At 38.0% G+C, this 21,985-nt stretch overlaps 1 protein-coding gene across 4 annotated transcripts in view; it reads left to right on the forward strand.

The window, feature by feature from the left end:
* Positions 1-21,985, forward strand: part of FANCD2 (FA complementation group D2) — a 53,528-nt gene that overhangs the window by 4,573 nt on the left and 26,970 nt on the right. For 2 of the 4 annotated variants that reach the window (XM_069473884.1, XM_069473885.1), the window contains exons 3-17: positions 905-972; positions 1,141-1,244; positions 1,630-1,690; positions 2,609-2,661; positions 5,790-5,868; positions 8,061-8,185; positions 9,302-9,389; positions 9,890-9,994; positions 10,370-10,470; positions 10,836-10,944; positions 11,194-11,229; positions 12,971-13,114; positions 15,210-15,344; positions 16,548-16,679; positions 19,549-19,659. In XM_069473884.1, coding sequence (XP_069329985.1) covers positions 905-972; positions 1,141-1,244; positions 1,630-1,690; positions 2,609-2,661; positions 5,790-5,868; positions 8,061-8,185; positions 9,302-9,389; positions 9,890-9,994; positions 10,370-10,470; positions 10,836-10,944; positions 11,194-11,229; positions 12,971-13,114; positions 15,210-15,344; positions 16,548-16,679; positions 19,549-19,659 — 1,451 coding nt within the window. Of the gene's footprint in view, positions 1-904; positions 973-1,140; positions 1,245-1,629; positions 1,691-2,608; positions 2,662-5,789; positions 5,869-8,060; positions 8,186-8,561; positions 8,705-9,301; positions 9,390-9,889; positions 9,995-10,369; positions 10,471-10,835; positions 10,945-11,193; positions 11,230-12,970; positions 13,115-15,209; positions 15,345-16,547; positions 16,680-19,548; positions 19,660-21,985 lie in introns of those variants that run through there. The other 2 variants (XM_069473886.1, XM_069473887.1) reach the window with 2 other exon arrangements.

Consider the following 21,985-nt stretch of genomic DNA (forward strand, 5'->3'; position numbering starts at 1 on the left):
TTTTTTTTTTTTTTTTTTTTGAGACAGAGTCTCACTCTGTTGCCCAGGCTAGAGTGAGTGCCGTGGCGTCAGCCTAGCTCACAGCAACCTCAAACTCCTGGGCTCAAGCGATCCTCCTGTCTCAGCCTCCCGAGTAGCTGGGACTACAGGCATGCACCACCATGCCCGGCTAATTTTTTCTATATATATTTTTAGCTGTCCATATAATTTCTTTCTATTTTTAGAGGTGGGGTCTCGCTCTTGCTCAGGCTGGTCTCGAACTCCTGAGCTCAAACGATCCGCCCACCTCGGCCTCCCAGAGAGCTAGGATTACAGGCGTGAGCCACCGCGCCCGGCCTTTTTTTTTTTTTTTTTTTTTTTTTTTAAGAGACAGGGTCTCCACTCTGTCGCTAAGGCTAGAGTGCAGTGGCGCAATTATAGTTCATTGCTGCCTCGAACTCGTGCACTAAAGCAATCCTTCCACCTCAGCCTCCTGAGTAGGACTACAGGCGTGCCACACTGGCTAATTTTTCTTATTTTTTGTAGAGATGGGATTTTGCTATGTTGCCCAGGTTGATCTGGAACTTCTGGGCTCAAGTGATCCTCCTGCCTCAGCCTCCCAAAGTGCTGGGATTACAGGCATGAGTCATTGTGCCCAGCCCAGAAGAAAATTTATAAAGCCTTGTAAGGCCCTATTTGGGGGGCACTGATTATTCTCTCCTGCTAAGGTTATGGCAGGTCTTTTTTAGAACACTTAGTGGCTGTCCTCTATCGAAACTAAGTCTTTACTGTGGATTTAGAAGATGTGGTTCTGAAATTAGGTTGCAGATATTTTTATTAGTTTCATTAGACAAGAAACTTAGGTTTTTAGGGAAGGAAATCTATGGTAGGAGAATGATGACCAGCTATTCTTTCTTCCTCATAGCTGTGGATCAAATTATTTTCCAAAAGAAGCTCTTTCAGACCCTGAGGAAACATCCTTCTTATCCCAAAGTATGTATCTTTTTCCCCTGGTATTTTTGCTTTTGCCAGCAGTACTCTGGAAGACACTGCCATAAAGTTGAGTGGGCTAGAATGATTTTTAGCTAACTGACAGCAAATGTTAAACTAAAAATCTTATTCTTCCTTTGTCTTTTTCATTTTTTAAATCTCCTTATTAAGATAATAGAAGAATTTGTTAGTGGCCTGGAGTCTTACATTGAGGACCAAGACAGCTTCAGGAACTGCCTTTTGTCTTGTGAACGTCTGCAGGATGAGGAAGCCAGGTGTGGAGAGGAGGCATGAAGTCTTGCTGAAATTCAGTCTGTTAAACTAACTGGATTGGGGGGTGAGGGGGGAAATGCAATTTTTTAGAACTTCAATTTTGATTTATTGGTCTCTTTTCCTCAGTTGAAACCTTACATTAAAACTCTTCATTTTGTGGCTATGAACCAGAGTGTTTTCTAGAATGTGTTTCATTAGTGTTGATAGAATTTCAAATCTTCACCTCTCTCTTGCTAAGAGCCATCTGCTCATGTTCTATATTTCTTGTTTAACAGGATAGTTTCTCTTTAGATATTATGTATTTAACCAGTTTTAGGAAGAAAACATAATAAAAACATTAAAAGAAGTAAAACAAAATAGAAAACAAATTTAATCTCTTTTTTACAGCATGGGCACATCTTACTCTAAGAGCCTTATCAAACTGCTTCTGGGCATTGACATATTACAGGTGAGACTATGTCCCTTTTTCTGTGAATGTTTGATGGATGTGATTTGTGGTGTACGCTCACGTATAAATGGTTGGAACACAGAGTAGAGTAGGGTTACTTGGAGAATTTGGGTTTATAGTAGCTTACCATAGCCTTGTTGCTGAGGTGAGTCTGATAGGGTAGTATCTGTGTTTTTGAACTGTGCTGGTTGGGCTAATACATCTGGCAGTCCCATTTATTCCCTCAGCATCTGGTTCTTATTTCTTAAAGTTGCATCCTGTGTAACCTAAGTACCTTGTAATCCTTGCCATATTCACATCTGTGTCATTTCCCATTTATTTTTTTAGTTGCTTATGCAACTTGATTTTGCCCTTTTTCTCCTCCTCTCCTTATTAGGCAATACACTGACATTTTTTAAACATCTCAAATTATGCAAATGTATATGCAATGAAGAGTCTCCCTCTCACTCCGTCCTCCATTTTTCCTCTTTTCTTCTCCCTTACTGTTAATCCTCCCACACTCTTAATCTCTTCCTTTTCATTGACAATCTTGAATATAATTTAGTTAGTTTAAGTATGAGAGCTCTCTTATTCCTCTAAAGAGAAATCCTCTCCTCTTGCAAACTATCGAAGTCTGCATTTCATGGATTAACAGTTATCATATTTAGTAATATTTTTGATTATCTGGTTATTTTAATTTTTTCTTGATAGTAATTTTTCAGTTTTTCAGGAGATAAATTATGGAGAAGTCTTTGTATTCCAACAGATTACATTCAAAATATAGACAGTATTCATTTGGACAGTCTTATGAAAAAGAGGATATCAATTTCAGTGAGGTCTTTCCTCTCAAAGCTCTGATTGGAAAGGGAATTCTAGCTAAATTTACATTCCTGTTGTGTATTTGAGATCATCTCCTAACTCCATGTGTCTTATTTTTAGCCTGCCATTATCAAAACCTTATTTGAGAAGTTGCCAGAATTTCTTTTTGAAAAGTAAGTGGAGTTATTCTGGAATGCTCAAAGTACCTTGGTGTACTTAAGTTTTTCTCTGTAAAGGTTACTCTGAATCATCATTGGTTTCTTTGAAGGTCATATTTATCAAAACGTCAGGTTCTTAAATTACTACTAAAATTTTATTGGGATGTCTTTGAAAATCATCTATTAATATGACAATAAAAATAATTAGGATTATTTTAAAAGGTATTTTTAAAGATATCTTTTAAAAATAGGCTTATTGTTAAAAGTAAATATTACATATGCTTATATATGCATGGATTATCCCCAGAAGGATACACAATAAGCTGGTAATAGTGGTTTTCTTCAAAGAGGGGAGCCAAATGGCTGGGGTCAGATATTCTCTGAATACTGTTCTTTACCTTTTTAATTTTGTAGTATATATGTACTACCCATTTTTAAAAATTACTGTGTTTTTTAGAAAAATGAACAGCCTAATAGAAAAGTAGACAAAGGTCATGAACAGACAATTCACCAAGAAAAAATACAAGAGGCCGGGCGCGGTGGCTTGCGCCTGTAATCCTAGCACTCTGGGAGGCCGAGGCGGGTGGATCGCTCGAGGTCAGGAGTTCGAGACCAGCCTGAGCAAGAGCGAGACCCCGTCTCTACTAAAAATAGAAAGAAATTATATGGACAACTAAAAATCTATATAGAAAAAATTAGCCGGGCATGGTGGCGCATGCCTGTAGTCCCAGCTACTCGGGAGGCTGAGGCAGTAGGATCGCTTAAGCCAAGGAGTCTGAGGTTGCTGTGAGCTAAGCTGATGCCACGGCACTCACTCTAGCCTGGGCAACAAAGTGAGACTCTGTCTCAACAAAAAAAAAAAAAAAAAGAAAAAGAAAAAATACAAGAGCATCAAACATTTAAAAAGTGCAGTTTTGTTAGCAAAGATATAAATTTAAAACAATAAATGGATTTTTTCCACTCTGAAAGGGTCTGTCTTGTTGAATGTAATGAATAGGCATGCTCATACATTGCTAGTGAGCATATAAATTAGTTCAATCTTTCTTTCTGAAGAGCAACAGGTTTTATGTCTCAAAACCTTACATTTTGTATACCCTTTGATCCTAATGCCAAGTCTCCTAGTTTATCCTAAGATAATAACTGTGAATGAAAACAAACATGTAAGAAAATGAAAAATTTTAAACATTTCATTTTAAAATGAAAAATTATAAATAACTGAGATGTTCAAAAATAGAAATACCATGTGGATGTTAATAATTATAAAGAGGACTGTTGAATACTGTACTTCAATTGAAAAAAATAAACCCAGGTTACAAATCAGCATTTATAGTTCACTATTTTGTTAAAAAAAGATATATACAAAATATACATATGCATATTAATAGTCTACATTTCTGGCATGACAGGATTATAATCATTTCTATTTATTCTGTTTTTTTTTTTTTTTTTGAGACAGGGTCTCACTCTATTGCTTGGGCTAGAGTGTAGTGGCATCATCATGGCTCACTTCACTGCAACCTCAAATGCCTGGGCTCAAGTGATGCTCCTGCCTCAGCCTCCTGGGTAGCTGGGACTGCAGGAGTGTGCCACAATGCCCCGCTAATTTTTTTCTATTTTTAGTAGAGACAGGGTCTTGCTCTTGCTCAGGCTGGTCTTAAACTCCTAAGCTCAAGTGATCCTCACACCTCGGCCTCCCAGAGTTCTAGGATTATAGGTGTGAACAACCACACAGGCCTCTTTATTCTTTCTTTTTTTTTTTTTTTTGTCAGAGTCTCACTCTGCTGCCCGGGCTACAGTGCCACGGCGTGAGCCTAGCTCACAGCAACCTCAAACTCCTGGGCTCAAGCAATCCTTCTGCCTCAGCCTCCCGAGTAGCTAGGACTACAGGCATGCGCCACCATCCCCGGCTAATTTTTTCTATATACTTTTAGTTGTTGGTTAATTTCTTTCTATTTTTTTAGTAGAGATGGGGTCTTGCTCTTGCTTGGGCTGGTCTTGAACTCCTGATCTTGAGCAATCCTCCCGCCTCGGCCTCCCAGCGTGCTAGGATTACAGGCGTGAGCCACCATGCCCGGCCTCTTTATTCCTTTTTAATATGTGTTTTTTCAAGATTCTGTGTATAATGATAATAAACTTGAAGGTTTATTTTTAGAAAGTCATGTTTTAGCTGAATGGCTGTTGCTAGATGCTTTGTGTTGTGGCTAAAGCTTTTTTTAGTTAAGATGGCTTCAGTAAACAAGGACCAAGACTGATGTCAAGAAAAGGAGCTGGAGGTGCTCCAAAACTTTAGACATAGGAGGTTGGGAGGAAGGTGGAGACTATCATTTTGGCAGAAATAATAATTGAGCCAATGTTTTATCATCCACAAATGGTTTTCAATACTTTCATGAACATAATCCAGTTTAACCTCTGTGTTTCCATAGCAGTATATGCTTGCGTTTTTAAGTACCTGTTGCACTGATGTAATTGGTTTCTTACCTTTTAAAAAATATTTGTCTTATTCAATTTTTTTTTAGAGACAAAGTCTCACTCTGTTGCCCAGGATGGAGTGCAGTGGTGTGATTATAGCTCACTGCAGCCATGAAGTCCTGGGCTCAAATGATCCTCCCGCCTCAGCCTCCCAGGTAGCCGGGATTACAGGCATGCACTTCTATGCCTTGCTAATTTTTTTAAAAAAAGTTTTTATAGAGATGAGGTCTTGCTTATTGTTGCTCCAGCTGATCTCAAACTCCTGGCCTCAAGTGATCCTTCCACCTTGGCCTCTCAAAGTGCTCATAGGTGTAAGCCACCATACCCAGCCTCAATTTTTAAAGATTATTGACTTTGTTATCTTTCTAAAACTTACTTATAATATTGTTAAGAGATACTATCTAGTCCTGTCTTCCCTTCTGTCTAAACCTTCCTTGATGTAGCCGTTGTTAACAGTTTAGTGCATCTTCTTCCAGATGTCTTTTTCAACCTACATAAGCATATGTCTCCTGCATTTTCTTGGTATCACTTGTGTGTCTAGCACAGTGCCTGATGTAAAGTAAGTGTTCAGTAAATGTTAATTGAATGGCTGAAATATTTTGTGCAGTGTTACTTTTTGCTGTTATGTAAGTCAGAAAGGCTAACATCCTGGTCTTTTCTTCCTAACATTTCAGGATGACCAGTGATGGAATCAACATGCCTCGACTAATTATCAGTCAACTAAAATGGCTTGACAGAGTTGTGGATGGCAAGGTAGCCTTTGTGACTTTATCTATGTCTTGAATTTTATTTATTTATTTGAGACTGGGTCTTGCTCTACATCCAGGCTGGAGTGCAGTGGTGTCATCATAATTCATTGTAACCTCAAACTCCTGGGCTCAAGTGATTCTCCTGCCTCAGCCTCCCGAGTAGCTGGGACTACAGGCACACTGTACCATGCCTTGGTAATTTTTGCATTTTTTTTATAGAGACAGGATCTCGCTTTTGTTCAGGCTGGTCTCAAACTCCTGACCTCAAGCAATCTTCCCACCTCAGCCTCCCAAAGTGCTAGGATTACAGGCATGAGCCACCACACCCTGCTGTATCTCTTGAATTTTAAGAATATGTTTTCTACACTTAGTGAAGCTTTTGGAATTTGTAGGATTTTTTCCCTTATTCTAAACATAAAATTCCTATTTTTCCATTCATCCCTTAGCTTTTTCCAGCTTTCATCATTTGAAAATCATGGATATTTCACTCTTTAAATTTCTTTAGAAGTTTATCCCATTACGAAGATTAGATATAATTTCTTTTTTTAATTTTTTTTCTTTTGAAACAGAGTCTCACTTTGTTGCCCAGGCTAGAGTGAGTGCCGTGGCGTCAGCCTAGCTCACAGCAACCTCAAACTCCTGGGCTCAAGGGATCCTCCTGTCTCAGCCTCCCGAGTAGTTGGGACTACAGGCATGCACCACCATGCCCGGCTAATTTTTTTTTTTCTATGTATATTTTTAGCTGCCCATATAATTTCTTTCTATTTTTAGTAGAGATGGGGTCTCACTCTTCCTCAGGCTGGTCTCGAACTCCTGAGCTCAAGTGATCCACCCACCTCGGCCTCCCAGAGTGCTAGGATTACAGGTGTGAGCCACTGCGCCCGGCCCTAGATATAATTTCTTAAAATAAATCGAATATTTGGAAAACAATTCATTAGTTTTTCAAAGTACAGAGATTGCTGTGTTTATTTCTCAAAAGCAGTGAGAAGTCAAGCCATCCTACTTACATTTTAATTTAATTACATATTGGGGAAAATTACAGGACATTTTTCCAATTATGTGTTTTGTTATTAAACACTGTGGTAAAGTTGCATCTGTTTTGAGTTTATTGCTTGAGGCCCATTTCTTTTTAGTTTTATTTTTTAGAGACAGAGTGTTGCTCTGTTGCCCAGGCTAGAGTGTAGTGGTATAGTCTTAGCTCACTGTAGCCGTGAACTCCTGGGCTCAGGTGATCCTCCTGCCTTAGCCTCCTGAGTAGCTGGAACTACAGGCATGTGCCACTGTGCCTGCCTACGTTTTTTGTTGTTGTTGTTTTGTTTTTAATTTTCTTTTTTTTTAGAGATAGGGTCTCGCCATGTTGCCCTGGCTGGTTTAGAATTCTTGGCCTCAAGCAATCCTCCTGCTTCGGCCTCCCAAAGTGCTGGGACTATAGGCATGAGGCACCGTACCTGAACTCTTTTTAGGAATTCTTGAAATCATTTTTGTAATTTTTGGCAGACATTCCAAGGCTAAATCTTTATGTGGAAGAACATGAGTTTTGGAGTCTCATCTGGGCTGGAATTTTTGGGTCTACAAATTAACTTATGTATCCTTGAGCAACTCGTATACTCATGTGTAAAAAATGGGAATTGTCACACAAACTTCATAGAGTTGTTAATGTTAACAGAAGTACAGTATGCTGGGAGGCCGAGGTGGGTGAATCATTTGAGCTCAGGAGTTTGAGACCAGCCTGAGCAAGAGCGAGACCCTGTCTCTACCAAAAATAGAAAGAAATGATCTGGACAACTAAAAATATATATAGAAAAAATTAGCTGGGCATGGTGGTGCATGCCTGTAGTCCCAGCTACTTGGGAGGCTGAGGCAGGAGGATCGCTTGAGCCCAGGAGTTTGAGGTTGCTGTGAGCTAGGCTGACGCCACGGCACTCTAGCCCGGGCAACAGAGTGAGACTCTGTCTCCAAAAAAAAAAAAAGTAAAGTATGTAACAGATGTATTAGAAATCCACTCTACATTTTTTTTTTTTCTATACAACATCTCGTGTGAAATTTTCTGAGTCAGTTGCCTCTAAATTTAGGATTTGAACTTGAGTCTATAGTTATATTGTAAACAAAATAATTTCAGCTCTGTGTTTCATGAGTAGGAAATCTTTGTCTGTTCTGGGTAATGTGCTGTAATTCTAATAGTGTCTTATACTGCAGGACCTCACCACCAAGATCATGCAGCTGATCAGTATTGCTCCAGAGTACCTGCAGCATGACTTCATCACCAGCCTACCTGAGATCCTAGGGGACTCCCAACATGCCGATGTGGGGAAAGAACTCAGGTTGATAAGCGCCCTGTCACCACCTAAGCAAGGTTTCACTATGGGAGCATTATCACTGCAGTATGCAAAAAGTAGTAATGTGGTCCTTTGTATATAGAAAAAGGATGATACCTATCTTCCATGGGTAGAGTATGGGCTCTGACTTGTTTTTGTGATATAGGTATATATTTTAATAGACCCATCTACTTTTAAAAATGGTATACCTATTATAAGCATGAAGTCTGGCTTAGGATTAGGTATATAAATTTGGTCAATGGAGAACTTGAATATGATTTCTTTGTTTTATTAGTATTTTCTCCGGGGAGCCCTCAATACTGACTGCACATAAAAATCATTTGTGGAGCTTATTAAACATATACATGCTTTGAGTTCCTAGATGATTCATTGTAATGCATATCCCTGCTTCACACCCATTGCTGAGACCATTGCTTACTGCCATTCACGTGAAAAATAGTAATTGGTAGGACAGTATTTAAGAAGAGGAGAACCATGAGTAATAATGTTTCTGTTTCAAAGCAACTTTTTACTTGTCCTTGAAGTAGTTATAAAAATTCAGTTTATAATACTGCCTTTTCTATAGCTGTCTGCAAAACTACTACCAAAAGTGTCCAGTGATTTCTTGCCTTTATGCTTTTGGACAGGATTCTTGCTCTGGGTAGAGCACTGTATTACCCACTTTGTCTGCTTGATGCCAGCTTGTCCTTTTTTATAATCTTCTCTTAGAATCCATCACTGTCCTTCTCACTACTGTGTGCTCCTGTAGCACCCTGTACATATGTCTGTCATACTTGTTGCACTTCATTGTAACTGTTTTAGTTTTTTTTTCCTTTTTTCTGGGAAGAGTATATATCAAACTCAATAGTGGTGGCCTTTGGGTAGTAGGGATTGTGAAGGAGATCTTCTTGTTTCTACTTTGTTTGTTGTTTGAATTTTTATAATAAGCATGTATTGTTTTTTGTAAACAAAGCAGTTTTTAATGAAATATACTTTAAACAGTAACCTAATGGGAACTAAGTGTATCCTCTCTTCTCACACTCTACTGAGTGATTTTCTCATCATTATCTGCCTAGCTCTGTTCAAACTGGTACATAACTTCTCTTTTTCCACCATTCACAGTGACTTACTGATGGAGAATACTTCACTCACTGTCCCTATCCTGGATGTCCTTTCTAGCCTCAGACTTGACCCAAACCTCCTATCTAAGGTAGGAAAGATTCTGTTTTCCAGAAACAGAGCCAACATTCTGACCTCCTGGAACCAATGTTGGTCAGTCATTGCTTTGGGAGAAGTCATTGGTAATGAAAATTTCATTATGAAACCATACTGAATGACATTTGATATCTTTTTTTTCTTTTCAGTATGTTGCAGATATTAATCTATGATAGATTTGCAGGTCTGTTTTTAAACAATAAGTTGTAGTGGAAATCTTCTATATTGCCTGCATATTAACTACTCCATAGGAATAACACTTTTTTAAGCTTTCCTTTGGCTAGTTGAGAATTCAGGCTCCAAATTGTAAGATAACAACATTGTCACACATTTATCATCTGTCTGTTTTTAAAAAAGCTGTGATGTTAACAGCTGCAAGATTGTAATTTGGGGAAAAATAAAAGGAGATGTTTTTCTTCCTAAATTACAAGCGGGAAAACTGAGTGAGAGAAGTGATTTTTCTAATTTTAAGGTTTTTGTGCTCTTTATTTTTAGGTCCGCCAGTTGATGATGGGTAAGCTGTGTTCTGTCAGATTGGACGATTTACCTGTGATAATCAAATTCATTCTTCATTCCATAACAGCCACGGATGCACTTGAGGTATGCTATTATTTCCCACCAAACCTAAAGATGCATCAGGATGAATTGTGTAAATTAATAAGTTCCAATTGCTCTTCTCTGGCCCCAGACTAATTGATAATGCTGATTAATCCAGATAACATTCAGGAAAGAGAATGCAGCTACTGGTTAGGTTGACTATTCTATATAGCTGCTACAGGTTATATCTGCTGTGTAGTAAGTCTGTGTGGTACCTCAGGGAATTCCGGAATTTTGAGTGTGACACACTATACTTCCATTAGCTATTCTCATTTACTCTTTTTCAAAATGCCTTGTCCAGCATTTTAAATTTTTTCTTGGACTGTGCCTATCCATTATAAATGAGCAGAACACATAGTTAATATTTATTTTCTGCAGGTAATTTCTGAGCTTCGGGAGAAGTTGGATCTGCAGCATTGCATTTTGCCATCACGGTTACAAGCTTCCCAAAGCAAGTTGAAAAGTAAAGGACGACCAAGGTATAGAGCTGAACGGTTGCCACCCTTTTTCTTGAATAGGTAAAATTTTCTGACATTTGTCCTAAAGTCAGGACAGTTAAAGTTTAATACTTATAACTATAAATAATGGTAGTAATATTACATATACATACATTACCACACGGTTTTTTAAATTTTGTATGTGTATGTATATATGTGTGTGTGTGTCTGTTTTCTTTAGCAATTCAGATAAATCCCTAATAAACTAAAGTACACATTTATTAGCCATCTTGCACATGAGATTTTGACTTACTCCAGGGAACATGGCTAGCAAGCAGGAGCCCATATCTTGTAAGTTCTTTTTTGGTGGGTAGAAGAGTAATTTTTTTCCCCTTTGCTACTCACAGTTATTTAGGAAATCAAGAAAGCAGCGGTCAAGACTGTGTTATTCTCCTCTTTGATGTAATAAAGTCAGCCGTTAGATATGAGAAAATCATTTCAGAAGCCTGGATTAAGGTGAGTGACATCTTTGGATGTAGCAAGGAGAAAATGGGTGTGTCACGGAGGAAATGGGAGGCAATCAGTGACAGACGTGTAAGTAAGGTTGTATAGGTTGAAATAAAAGTCTTAAAAATCATTTAAGTAGAAATGGTAGATGATGGTTGCCAGATGGGCAGACTGACTCTCAAATAACAGGGCGTGCTGAATAAGGCCAAATGTGTTCCACTATGTGTCATAATATTTTTGTGACCCTTATTTTTCCAGGCAATTGAGAGCATTGACTCAGTGTCTGAACACAAGGTAATGTTCATGTACTATGCATTTTATGTAAGGCTAACTTGCCTTCCTGCTTTTTTTTTCTCCTTCCCTCCCAGTCATCCTGTGTCCTCTGTAGTTGCTCTAATAAACATTAGCTGTTTGAGGAAGATGATTTGAGGGGTGACCTGCCAGAGGGTCTGCTCCCACTCATTCTTTTTCTTTTCTTTTTTTTTTTAACTAATCCTGTGACAGATTATCCTACTTGTTAATACTGGTAATAAAATAAGCCTACAGTATCCATAAGGGGAAATTTTAACATTCTAAACAAGTACCAAAATGTAGTCAAAGAGGCCAAGTCTCCAGTGATGAGGAGGTGGAGAACATAACCACCTGGGTCATGAGTCAGGTCCCTGTATACATCTGATTCCCCTTCCACCCACCTGACACAATGATCAAGGTTATAACGTTCTTATTTACTTTGCCTATGTACACCTGACTGGAGTGAATCAAATAGTCTATCACTGTCAAGGTGATGATACTGGATCTTATGTCTCTTTTAATTCTAGAAATACTTTCTTCTGTCAAAAAGCCAGATGATTGATTTCCTTTGAAGTTTTTTTTTTTTGGTTGAAATCTGTTTTGTGGGATTTTTATTAGTTGGATTATTCAGTTGTTGGATGACTATCTTAAAAGCTTTTATAATATTAAATAAAACAATAACAAATATCAATAATTTTTTGTGGGGGGAAAAAAGCAAAATACCCTAACACAACTGTGTTGATTTTTGCATAAAAATAAATTGGTCGCCTTAGCTGCCTGCATACCTATTTTTATAGATTTATAATCATTGTATAAATGTAACTTTGTGTTCTGATTTTTTTCCTCTTGACATTTTTTTTCTCCTGTCATAAACATCTTGCGTGCTTCTGCATTGTCTTCATTGTCATTTTTAATAGCTGTGTTCTGTTTTGTTCTAATGAGTCTCAATTTTTGGTATCTAAGCAAGTGGCCCTTCAATGAAGAGATGTCCTAAGTAATTTGTGTTTTCTTTTTTGTCCTGCTTGACTGTTTAACTTTTTTTTTAAAAACAGATAATACCAACTAATTGGGGAGAAAAACCCACAAGGAATCTGCAAATGCAAAAAGTAAAGTTTCCCCCCATACTGTGTCCCATTCCTCAGGAATAATCATCCTCCTAGGTTTTTTCCTATTCATATGCAAGCTGTGTGTGTGTGCAAATGCCAGCATACTCACTCTTATACCTATGCATATATATGTTTACACATTGTTTTTACAAAAGTAGAATCTTACTGTGATTGTTATTTTGCAGGTAGTTTTGTTTCCACTTTACTATATCAGGAATGTCTCTGTCAAAAAATGTAGTCCAGCTTATTTTTTTGATGGCTGTTATGATATTCTCCAAATGACTCAATCATAACTTAACCTTTGCAATATTATTTTCCTAATAATAATGAAAGTATATCCTGGAGTTGGCAAGTGATTTAATCTTTCTTTCTTTTAATAATTGTGAAGATGTTCAAGATTACTTCTGTAATAATACCACTTTTAGTTATATTCCAATGTTTTCTTACGAGATGCTAGTGGTTAATAGTGGTGATACTTTATTTCTCTGGAAAATATTTTTGGGTTTTGTGAAAATGTAGGTACTGCAAATGAGTATTTTCCATTTTATGTTTTAATGGGAAAAGTTGAGAGCTATTGTTTTGTTGTGGTAAACAGATTTGTTAAACTTTTCATATTGTTTTATATTTATTGACAATAGATTTTTGACCTGGCGATGCTTCTCATCATCTTTAGCACCAACACTCAAACAAAGAAGTACATTGAGAGGGTGCTAAGAAATAAGATTCGATCAGGCTGCATTCAGGAACAGTTGCTACGGAGTACATTCTGTATTCATCACTTGGTAAATGTCAGAGAATCAGACAACATTAGCCTGAAAGTTATGGAGAGGTCATCTTAATCTTTTCTACCTAGTGTGGGAATCTTAACAACACCACTTTGCTGCATTTGATCTTTGACAGGGGCCTTAATATATTTTAAAACATAGTAAGATTATTACTTACCTTGATTGAAACCTTATGATGTTAATAAATCTACCTAAGATTGGTTTTCACCTTTTTACTAAAAAGGTCACAAAATTGGTTTATATTGAACTTATTTGACTCACACCCCCAATTTTTTAAAATAAGAAATGTTTTAATCCAGGTCTTCTGATTCCATACAGTATAACTTCATTTTTATTTTTTAATTAAAAATTTTTTAGAGATGAGGGTCTTGCTATGTTGCCCAGGCTGGCCTTTAACTCCTGGGCTTAAGGGGTCCTCTTGCCTCATCCTCCGTAATAGCTGGGACTACATAGATACCCAGCTATAACTTGATTTCTAATCTAAAGTGGAAGGCTTTACAGCTCCCATGTAAAATTTCATCCTGTTATTTCAGCTCATTGTTCAAGCCCATTGAGACTTTGGAGGCTTCATTTTACATCAGTCATTTAAGTTGTCTAGCCCTGTGTGATTTGCAGTTTTGACAAACTTGTCTTCTGTATCCTGTTCTAAGTAGTTTATAAAAACCCTGAGGAAAATAGGGCCAGAAGAATGCTGGTAGAGACATAAACGGGAATCTACTGAACCATTCAGTAGAATGAATTTGGCCATTCAGCACTGTGAATCTTGAGTGATGATTCCTCTTGAAATGTAAACCATTTCAACTGGAATTTTGTAAGCTGGGAATAGTGTTTTGGCACTGAATATTGAGAATATTAACTGTTTAGAACTTTTTAGAAAACTGAATGGGTCAGTGGTTTGGGGCTTGGCTTAGAAACTAATCAGAATATGTAGTTGGGTCTCAAGGTTTTATGTTTAGTAATGGATTTAATGTCTGCATTATATTATTTTGCAGTCCTTTCTGTGTTTATTTCTTGTAATGATCTTTGTTTTGAGCTGTAATTTTCCAGATGGCAGAAACTATATATAATTTTTCATTGCATTTTTCTCAGTAAAGCATTATACTGAGTTTAGTATGTAATATAGGTTTTTAAAAAAAATTATGATGGTATTGGTAAAGAAGCTGGACCTATTAACTGGTTATTTACTCTCGGTCCATCAATGTCTATCTACATAGCATTATTCATAGGACATGATCACTTCTCTTTTATTTATTTATTTATTTATTTTATTATTTTTAAAAATCTGGTATGTAAAGAACTTCTTTTTTTTTTTTTTTTTTTTTTTTTTTTGAGACAGAGTCTCACTCTGTTGCCCAGGCTAGAGTGAGTGCCATGGCATCAGCCTAGCTCACAGCAACCTCAGACTCCTGAGCTCAAGGGATCCTCCTGTCTCAGCCTCCCGAGTAGCTGGGACTACAGGCATGCACCACCATGCCCGGCTAATTTTTTCTGTATATATATTTTTAGCTGTCCATATAATTTCTTTCTATTTTTAGTAGAGATGGGGTCTCGCTCTTGCTCAGGCTGGTCTCGAACTCCTGAGCTCAAACGATCCGCCCACCTCGGCCTCCCAGAGTGCTAGGATTACAGGCGTGAGCCACCGCGCCCGGCCAAGAACTTCTTGATTGTCTTTAAAAGAAATCAGTTTAGTTAATATTGAACCTTAGAGACTGATCTCAAATCATAATCAAGGCAGAGCTTTTATGATTATGCTTTCCAGGGGAAGCAGTGTAATTGAGTGAGAAAACTGGAATTTAGAGGCTCTGGCTTCTAATCTTAAACTGGGCAGATAGAAACAGTACTATTAGGCTTGTAATTTAACTTCTTTGAATTCAAGGTCAATTTTTATCCATATGTGTAATCTCATTAATCCTGAGAGAAAACTCAGAATGGTGAAGGATTGTTCTGAGTAAAAGAACGATTAAGTTTCCTTAAGTTAAAATGAATATTGGGGAGAACTCTGACATCCCAAAAGTGTAAGCATTTCTTAGGTTTTGTAATAACTAAGTTTTTTCCACAACTTCTTTTCTTTCTCTCCTCTTCCCCACTCAAGGTTCTTAAAGATGTTTGTCCATCCATTCTGTCGCTGGCTCAGAGCTTGTTTCACTCCCTAGACCAGAGTACAATTTCGTTTGGCAGTCTTCTATACAAATATGCATTTAAGTTTTTTGATACTTACTGCCAGCAGGTATGTTGAAATATTTATTTTGGCAAGGAGGGAACAGGGAAAGAGAAAATGGTCCGATGTTTATTTCTTGTTGGTTAGAAGGCATTGGAGGGGAAAAATTTCTGAACTGGGTCTTGGGAATGTTCAGTTCTAGTCTCATCCTTGGTAAAATGAAGAGATTGGACCAAAGAATCTAACTCTGTGTTCTAAGCTCTAAAATTCTCTGAGTCTAAAATTAAGGTCCAGATCCGTCTATTTCAACTAAACCTGGGCTTTAAAGGGCTGGGCTTATCAGATAGTTTCCATAGTACAGGAATGGCTATTAAATTTAGCTGTAGAAAATCAATTTCCTGTTGATCTAGAATTGTTCTCTAGAAAAAACTATGGTGAAAAACAAATGAACGAGAAATGCTTGAGGGCCTAACCCTATTCCCATGAACATGAGACACAAAATTTAATAGCACGTATCCAGAGAGTGAGGACTGTACTTGTGGAAAGTGTTTATGAAAGCAAGTAAATAACAAAGTTTCTTATTTTATATTTTTATATATTCTATACCTATTCTTAACAATTTTAAAACACATTTGAGTGGAACTTTTACAAATTAAGATGTGTAAAAAGTTTTAAAAATTTAAAGCAGAGCAGTAGATTCAGCCGACATGAACTAGCTATTGCAATTGAGAATATAATTCTGTTATGACTGTCTTACAGAGCAGCAGTTTAAAGGAAAGGGAGAATGGCATCTAAGACATGTTTGAACTTTTTTAATATCTTAGGGGCACTATCATGACCCATGTTTGCTTGGAAACATGCAAGTCTAACCTGTACTGTATAGAGAAAACCTTTAAGACCTTAAGCTCCTTGTGTGCTATCCTTTTGAGAAATTTCAACGGATTAAGTACAACCACAACTTAACAGGTAAAATTTAACCCATATGAGAAGAAGAGGAAGCCAATGCCAAGGAGCAAAATCAGGAAGGCTTAGATGTGCTCACTGATAAATTATGAGAAATAGATCAAGACTGGATGGTAGTGTAGTTACGTTGGCATAATCCTAAGCCTCCTGAAGCCATTATCTAGTTAATGACAAGTAGATAATAGATTATGGGATCAAGTAGGTTATGATTTTGACAAAGTAGAAATTGGAAAGGCCTCAGGCATAAACCCCTTTAGAATGGCCATACCATATTTTTGGTTTACATTCTGTTGACTCTCTCTGGTTTAGGAAGTCGTTGGTGCCCTAGTGACCCATATCTGCAGCGGTAATGAAGCTGAAGTTGATACTGCATTGGATGCCCTTCTAGAATTGATATTACTAAACCCATCTGCTATGAGGCTGAATGCTGTCTTTGTGAAGGTATCTGTCGGCTTCTTTGTTAGCATGTCTGAGACTTATCTGTTATCTGTTAGCAACCATTTATTTTGTACTCTTTAGATATTAAACACTATAGGTGGGGGGGTGGGAAGAAGGTAAAACAATGGGCGAGTAATATAAAAAAAGATTATCTAGCTGTGTGTTAATTCATTCAGCAAACACATACCTAACCATGTGCGAAGTTCTATTCTGGGTGCTGTGGATATAAAGGTCGGTCCTTGCCTTTGATGATAGAGACTAACACACATAAGTAAGTCACTATAAATATTCTCTAATAAAGATAAAGTGCTGCAGATACAACAGAGCAGGAATAATTAAATTTGGCCTGGAAAGCTGGAGAATTCTTCAAAGAGGAGATAACATTTGAGTGATTATTGAAGGATGGGAATGATTGATGAGAGAAAATAAGGGAAGTGCATTCTAGGCAGAGAACAGTTGGAACAGAAGCAAACTGGTGCCCCCAGTCTGTGATGTGCCAAAGGGATGACAATTAGACTAGCGTGGCTGGAGAATAGGATATATGGAGAGGAGTGGTGGGAGGTATAGGACAGGGTCAGGTTGTGAAGGGCCTCAAATGCCATGCTGAAGAGTTTCAACTTTCTTTTATAGGCAATAGGAAGCTACCTCAGGTTTTTATAGGGAGTTGACCTAATCAACTCTGAGCTTTGAGAGCTGACCGAGTAGGCCTTGTGATGGGTAGATTGGAGACCACAGAAATGGGCCAAAGAAGTTGAGAGTAAGGGATAAATTAGGGTCATGGGAATGGAGAGGAAATGATGGTTTAAGAGACAATTTGGTGCTAGAATTAACATGACTTGATGACTGTTAAGAGTATTTAGCAATGAGGAACAGGGAAACTGGGTCCAAGTTTTCCATCTTTGGAAACTGGGTGAATAATTTTCCATTTCTTGAGCCCAGGAGACCAGGAGGGACTGCAGCTTCTGGAGGAAGTATGATGAGTTCAGTCTGGGATGTCCACATGTGGATGGTTAGTGGGTAGTTGGAAATTCTGGCTTAGAGCCTAATGGGCACCATGTGGTGGAAGGTTTAGTTTTGGTATTCATAACCGTGTAGCTCTGAGCTCAAGTGAGGCAGATTTTGAGGCAGAAGATCACAGAAGCCTAAGAGAACACAGAAATTTTGAGAACATTAAAGTGGCAGGCTGAAGCAAATGTCTGTGAAAGGAAAATGAGAAAACTAGAAGATGAATAATGTGAAATAGAACCATGTTGGGTAGCAAAAGCTTAGTAAAGAGCTTTAAGGCTGAAGGATTTGTCTACAGTGTTGGATGCTGTAGAAGATGAAGATGGAAAAGAGGCCACTGGTTTTGTCAACTAGGATGACTCTGGTAACCTCTGAGAGAACATTGTTACCTCAATTATTAGGGTGGAATCCAGAGAGCAGTACCTTGAAATAGACTTGGGAACATAGATTCAATGTTGAGAACCCTTGAGGAGGAGAAATAAGAACAGTAGCTTAGGCCGGGCGCGGTGACTCACACCTATAATCCTAGCACTCTGGGAGGCTGAGGCGGGAGGATCCCTTGAGGTCAGGAGTTTGAGACCAGCCTGAGCAATAGCAAGACCTTGTCTCTACAAATATAGGAAAAAAAAATTAGCCAGGTGTGGTGGTGAGCGCCTGTAGTCCCGGCTACTCAGGAGGCTGAGGCAGGAGGATCGCTTGAGCCCAGGAGTTTGAGGTTGCTGTGAGCTAGGCTGACACCATGGCACCCTAGCCCGGGCAACAGAGCGAGACTCAGTCTCAAAAAACAAAGACAAACAAACAAACAAACAAACAAAACAGTAGCTTGAAGGAGAAGCTGGTTGCAAGGAAGATATTTTTTAGATGATGAGGTTTGAGATTATGGGTTGAGAGGAAGGATTCAGTGGAGAGGAAGAAATGAAAAAAGTTTTTTATTTATTAAAAGTTTACAAAGCTCTTTTATTACTTCATCCTCAGACCAATTTTAAAAGGTAGTAAAGCTGTTATTATCTCCATATTAGAGATGAGAAAGCTGAGGTATTGCCCAACCAAAGTCAAAAAGTAAATGGTTTCCTTGTGATCCTTCCCAATCTGTAGAAAAAGGACAAGTAATTCATGGAGTAGAAGCTGGGAAGGGATCATAGGAATAGGGTCAGAGATATAACTTTTGGTGGCATATTGTTTTCACTGAGAAAAAGGGAAGGGTGGAGGCAAAAAGAGTACAGAGAACTGGGAGGTGCATTAGGATGAATAAAAAGGAGATGATTAAAGCCCAGGATTGTGGTTTGGAGTCAAGAGGACAAAGAAGACTTTATCTTTCCTGGTGATGGTTTCTTGTCTCAGTAAGATAGATTTAGAAAGCTACAAGAGGATATAACCCTCTCGGCTTATATCCAGAATACAGACCTTTGGGCTCTGAGCATAGCTTTTAGAACTTGACCTTTTGGGAAACAGATACCTGACTATCTGTGTATATCTTTATTATAAGGATTTTACCTTTATTTTAGAGAGAGACAGGTCTCACTCTGTCACCCAGGGTGGAGTGCAGTGGCGTGATTATAGCTCATTGCAGCCTCCAACTCCTGGGCTCAAGCGATCCTCCTGCCTCAGCCTCCCAAGTATCTAGGACTATGGGCTCACGCCACCACACCCAGCTAATTTTTTTAAAATTATTTTTTATTTTTTATAGAGACAGTGTCTCCAATGTGCCCAGGCTTGAACTCCTGGGCTCAAGCAATCCTCCTGCCTCGGCGTCCCAAAGTGTTTGGATTATAGGCATGAGCCACTGTGTCCAGCCTTTAACTTTTTGATTTAAAGGGGAAAAATGTTAGCTGCTAACCTCATTGTTGTCATTTCCCCCCCCCCACAGGGTATTTTAGATTACCTGGATAATATGTCCCCTCAGCAAATACGAAAACTCTTCTATATTCTCAGCACACTGGCATTTAGCAAACAGCATGAAGCCAGCAGCCACATCCAGGTAAGAGACAGTGTGTTGAGAAAGATTCTTTTAAACTTCTTTACTTGAAATTTGCTGGACAAAATCTAGCAAATGATAGACTTGCTGGTTTGTGTAGTGGAAATGAAATACACAGCCATAGTCCCAGCATTTTTTCATTCTTTACTTGCCACAAACATTGAGTGCCTTCTCTGAGCCAGGCACTGAGATACTAGGTATATTAGATCTTCTGCCCTCAAGCAGCGTTGTCTATTGAGGTAGAGATAGGTCTGTGATCAGCTAACCACGAAACTGAGTAAGAAAAGTCATTCACGTTCTGTACTTTGTGTAATGGGAACACAGAATTCTCTTATTTCCTAAGGAACATCTGCGTCTAACATGAACTTCTCTGGGCTTGCTTGCTTTTGTGGACACTGTTCACTGAAAAAGCCAGGCAAAGGGCCTAAAATAAGAGATTGGATTAGAATCATAACTCATAGCTCTTTTGTATCTTCAGTGCCATCTTAGGTAATAATCCATACTGGACTGTGACTTTGAATAACCAGCACCTTTTTTTTTTTCTTAATTAAAAAAATGTTTTTGGCTAGGTAATATACACACATGGTACAAAGTTCAAAATGTATGGAAGGGTGTACAGTGAAAAATCACTCTCATTCCCTCTCAATCCTCTAGGCACAACTGCTTTGTCTTCCTAGAGGTAGTCACTATTACTACTTTATAGCTTTCTGGGATGTTCTGAGCATTTACAAATTTGTGTTTACCTATAGCCCACCCCTTTTCCCTCTCATTCCACATCTTGCTTTTTGCATTTAGTGCTATATTTTTGGAGACTGCTTCATAACAATGTAACTTTTATTTTTGAATTGTGGTACAATATACATATAAAGTGTACCATTTTAACCATTTTTAAGTGTACGATTCAGTGGCATTAAATACATTCACAATGTTACGCAACCATCACCATTTTCCATTTCCAGAACTTTTTCATTATTCCAAACAGAAACTTTGTACCTAAGTGTACCTAGGCATTAATTATGCATTTTTCTCCCCTAAGCTTCTGGTTATCTCTGATCATTTAACTTAGCATAATGTTTTCAAGGTCCACGTATGTTATAGGATGTATCAGAACTTCATTCCTTATTATAGCTGAATAGTTTTCCATTATATATATATCTCACATTCTGTTTATCCAGTCATCCATTGATGGACACTTGAGTTGATTTTCCCTTTTGGCCATTTGAATAATACTGCTATAAGCATTGGTGTCCAAGTATTTGTTTGAGCCTGTTTTCAATTCTTTTAGAGATAGATACCTAGGAGTAGAATTGCTGGATCATGTGATGATTCTATGTTTAACGTTTTGAGGAACTACCAAACTGTTTTCAATAGCAACTGTACCATTTACATTTTTACCAACAATGCCTGGGGGTTCCAATTTCTCCACATTCTTGCCAATACTTATTTTCCATTTTTTAATTATAACCATCCTAGTGGGAATGAGGTGGTATCTCATTGTGGTTTTGATTTGCATTTCCCTGACGACTAATGATGTTAAACATCTTTTCATGTACTTATTTACCATTTCTGTGTCTTCGTAGAAATGTCTATTCAAGTCCTTTGCCCATTTTTACCTTTTTTTTTTTTTTTTTTAATCTTTTTTAGAGATGAGGTCTCCCTGTGTTGCTGAGCCTGGCTTCAAACTTCTGAGACTATAGGCACATGGCATTGTGCCTGGCTAATTTATTAAAAATTTTTTGTAGAGACAGGGTCTCTTTTTGTTGCCCAGACTGGTCTTGAACTCTTGACCTCAAGTGATCCTCCCGCCTTGGCCTCTCAAGCTGCTGGGATTACAGGCATGGGCCCCCACACCTGGCCTTTTCTTTATATATTCTGGATATTAATCCCTTGTCAGATACGTGATTTGCAATTATTTTCTCCCATTCTATGGGTTATGTTTTCACTCTCTTGATAGTATCCTTTGATACACAAAAGTATTTAGTTTTGATGAAGTCCAATTTATCTATTTTTTTCTTTTGTTGCTCATGCCTTTGGTGTCATACTTAAACCATTACCAAATCCAAGGTCATGAAGGTTTTCCCCTATTTTCTGCTAAAAGAAAGTTTTTAACTCTTAAATTTAGGTCTTTTATCCACTTTGCATTAATTTTTATGTATGGTAAGAGTTCAACTTAATTCTTTTGCATGTTGATATCTAGTTTTCCCAGCACCATTTGTTGAAAAGACTGTCCTTTCACCATTGAATGATCTTGGCACCCTTGTCAAAAGTCAATGGATCACAACAATGAAGGTTTATTTCTGGACTCTCTATTCCATTGGTCTATATGTCT

The sequence above is a fragment of the Eulemur rufifrons genome, chromosome 7, assembly GCF_041146395.1.
Source record: "Eulemur rufifrons isolate Redbay chromosome 7, OSU_ERuf_1, whole genome shotgun sequence".
Taxonomy (NCBI): Eukaryota; Metazoa; Chordata; class Mammalia; order Primates; family Lemuridae; genus Eulemur; species Eulemur rufifrons.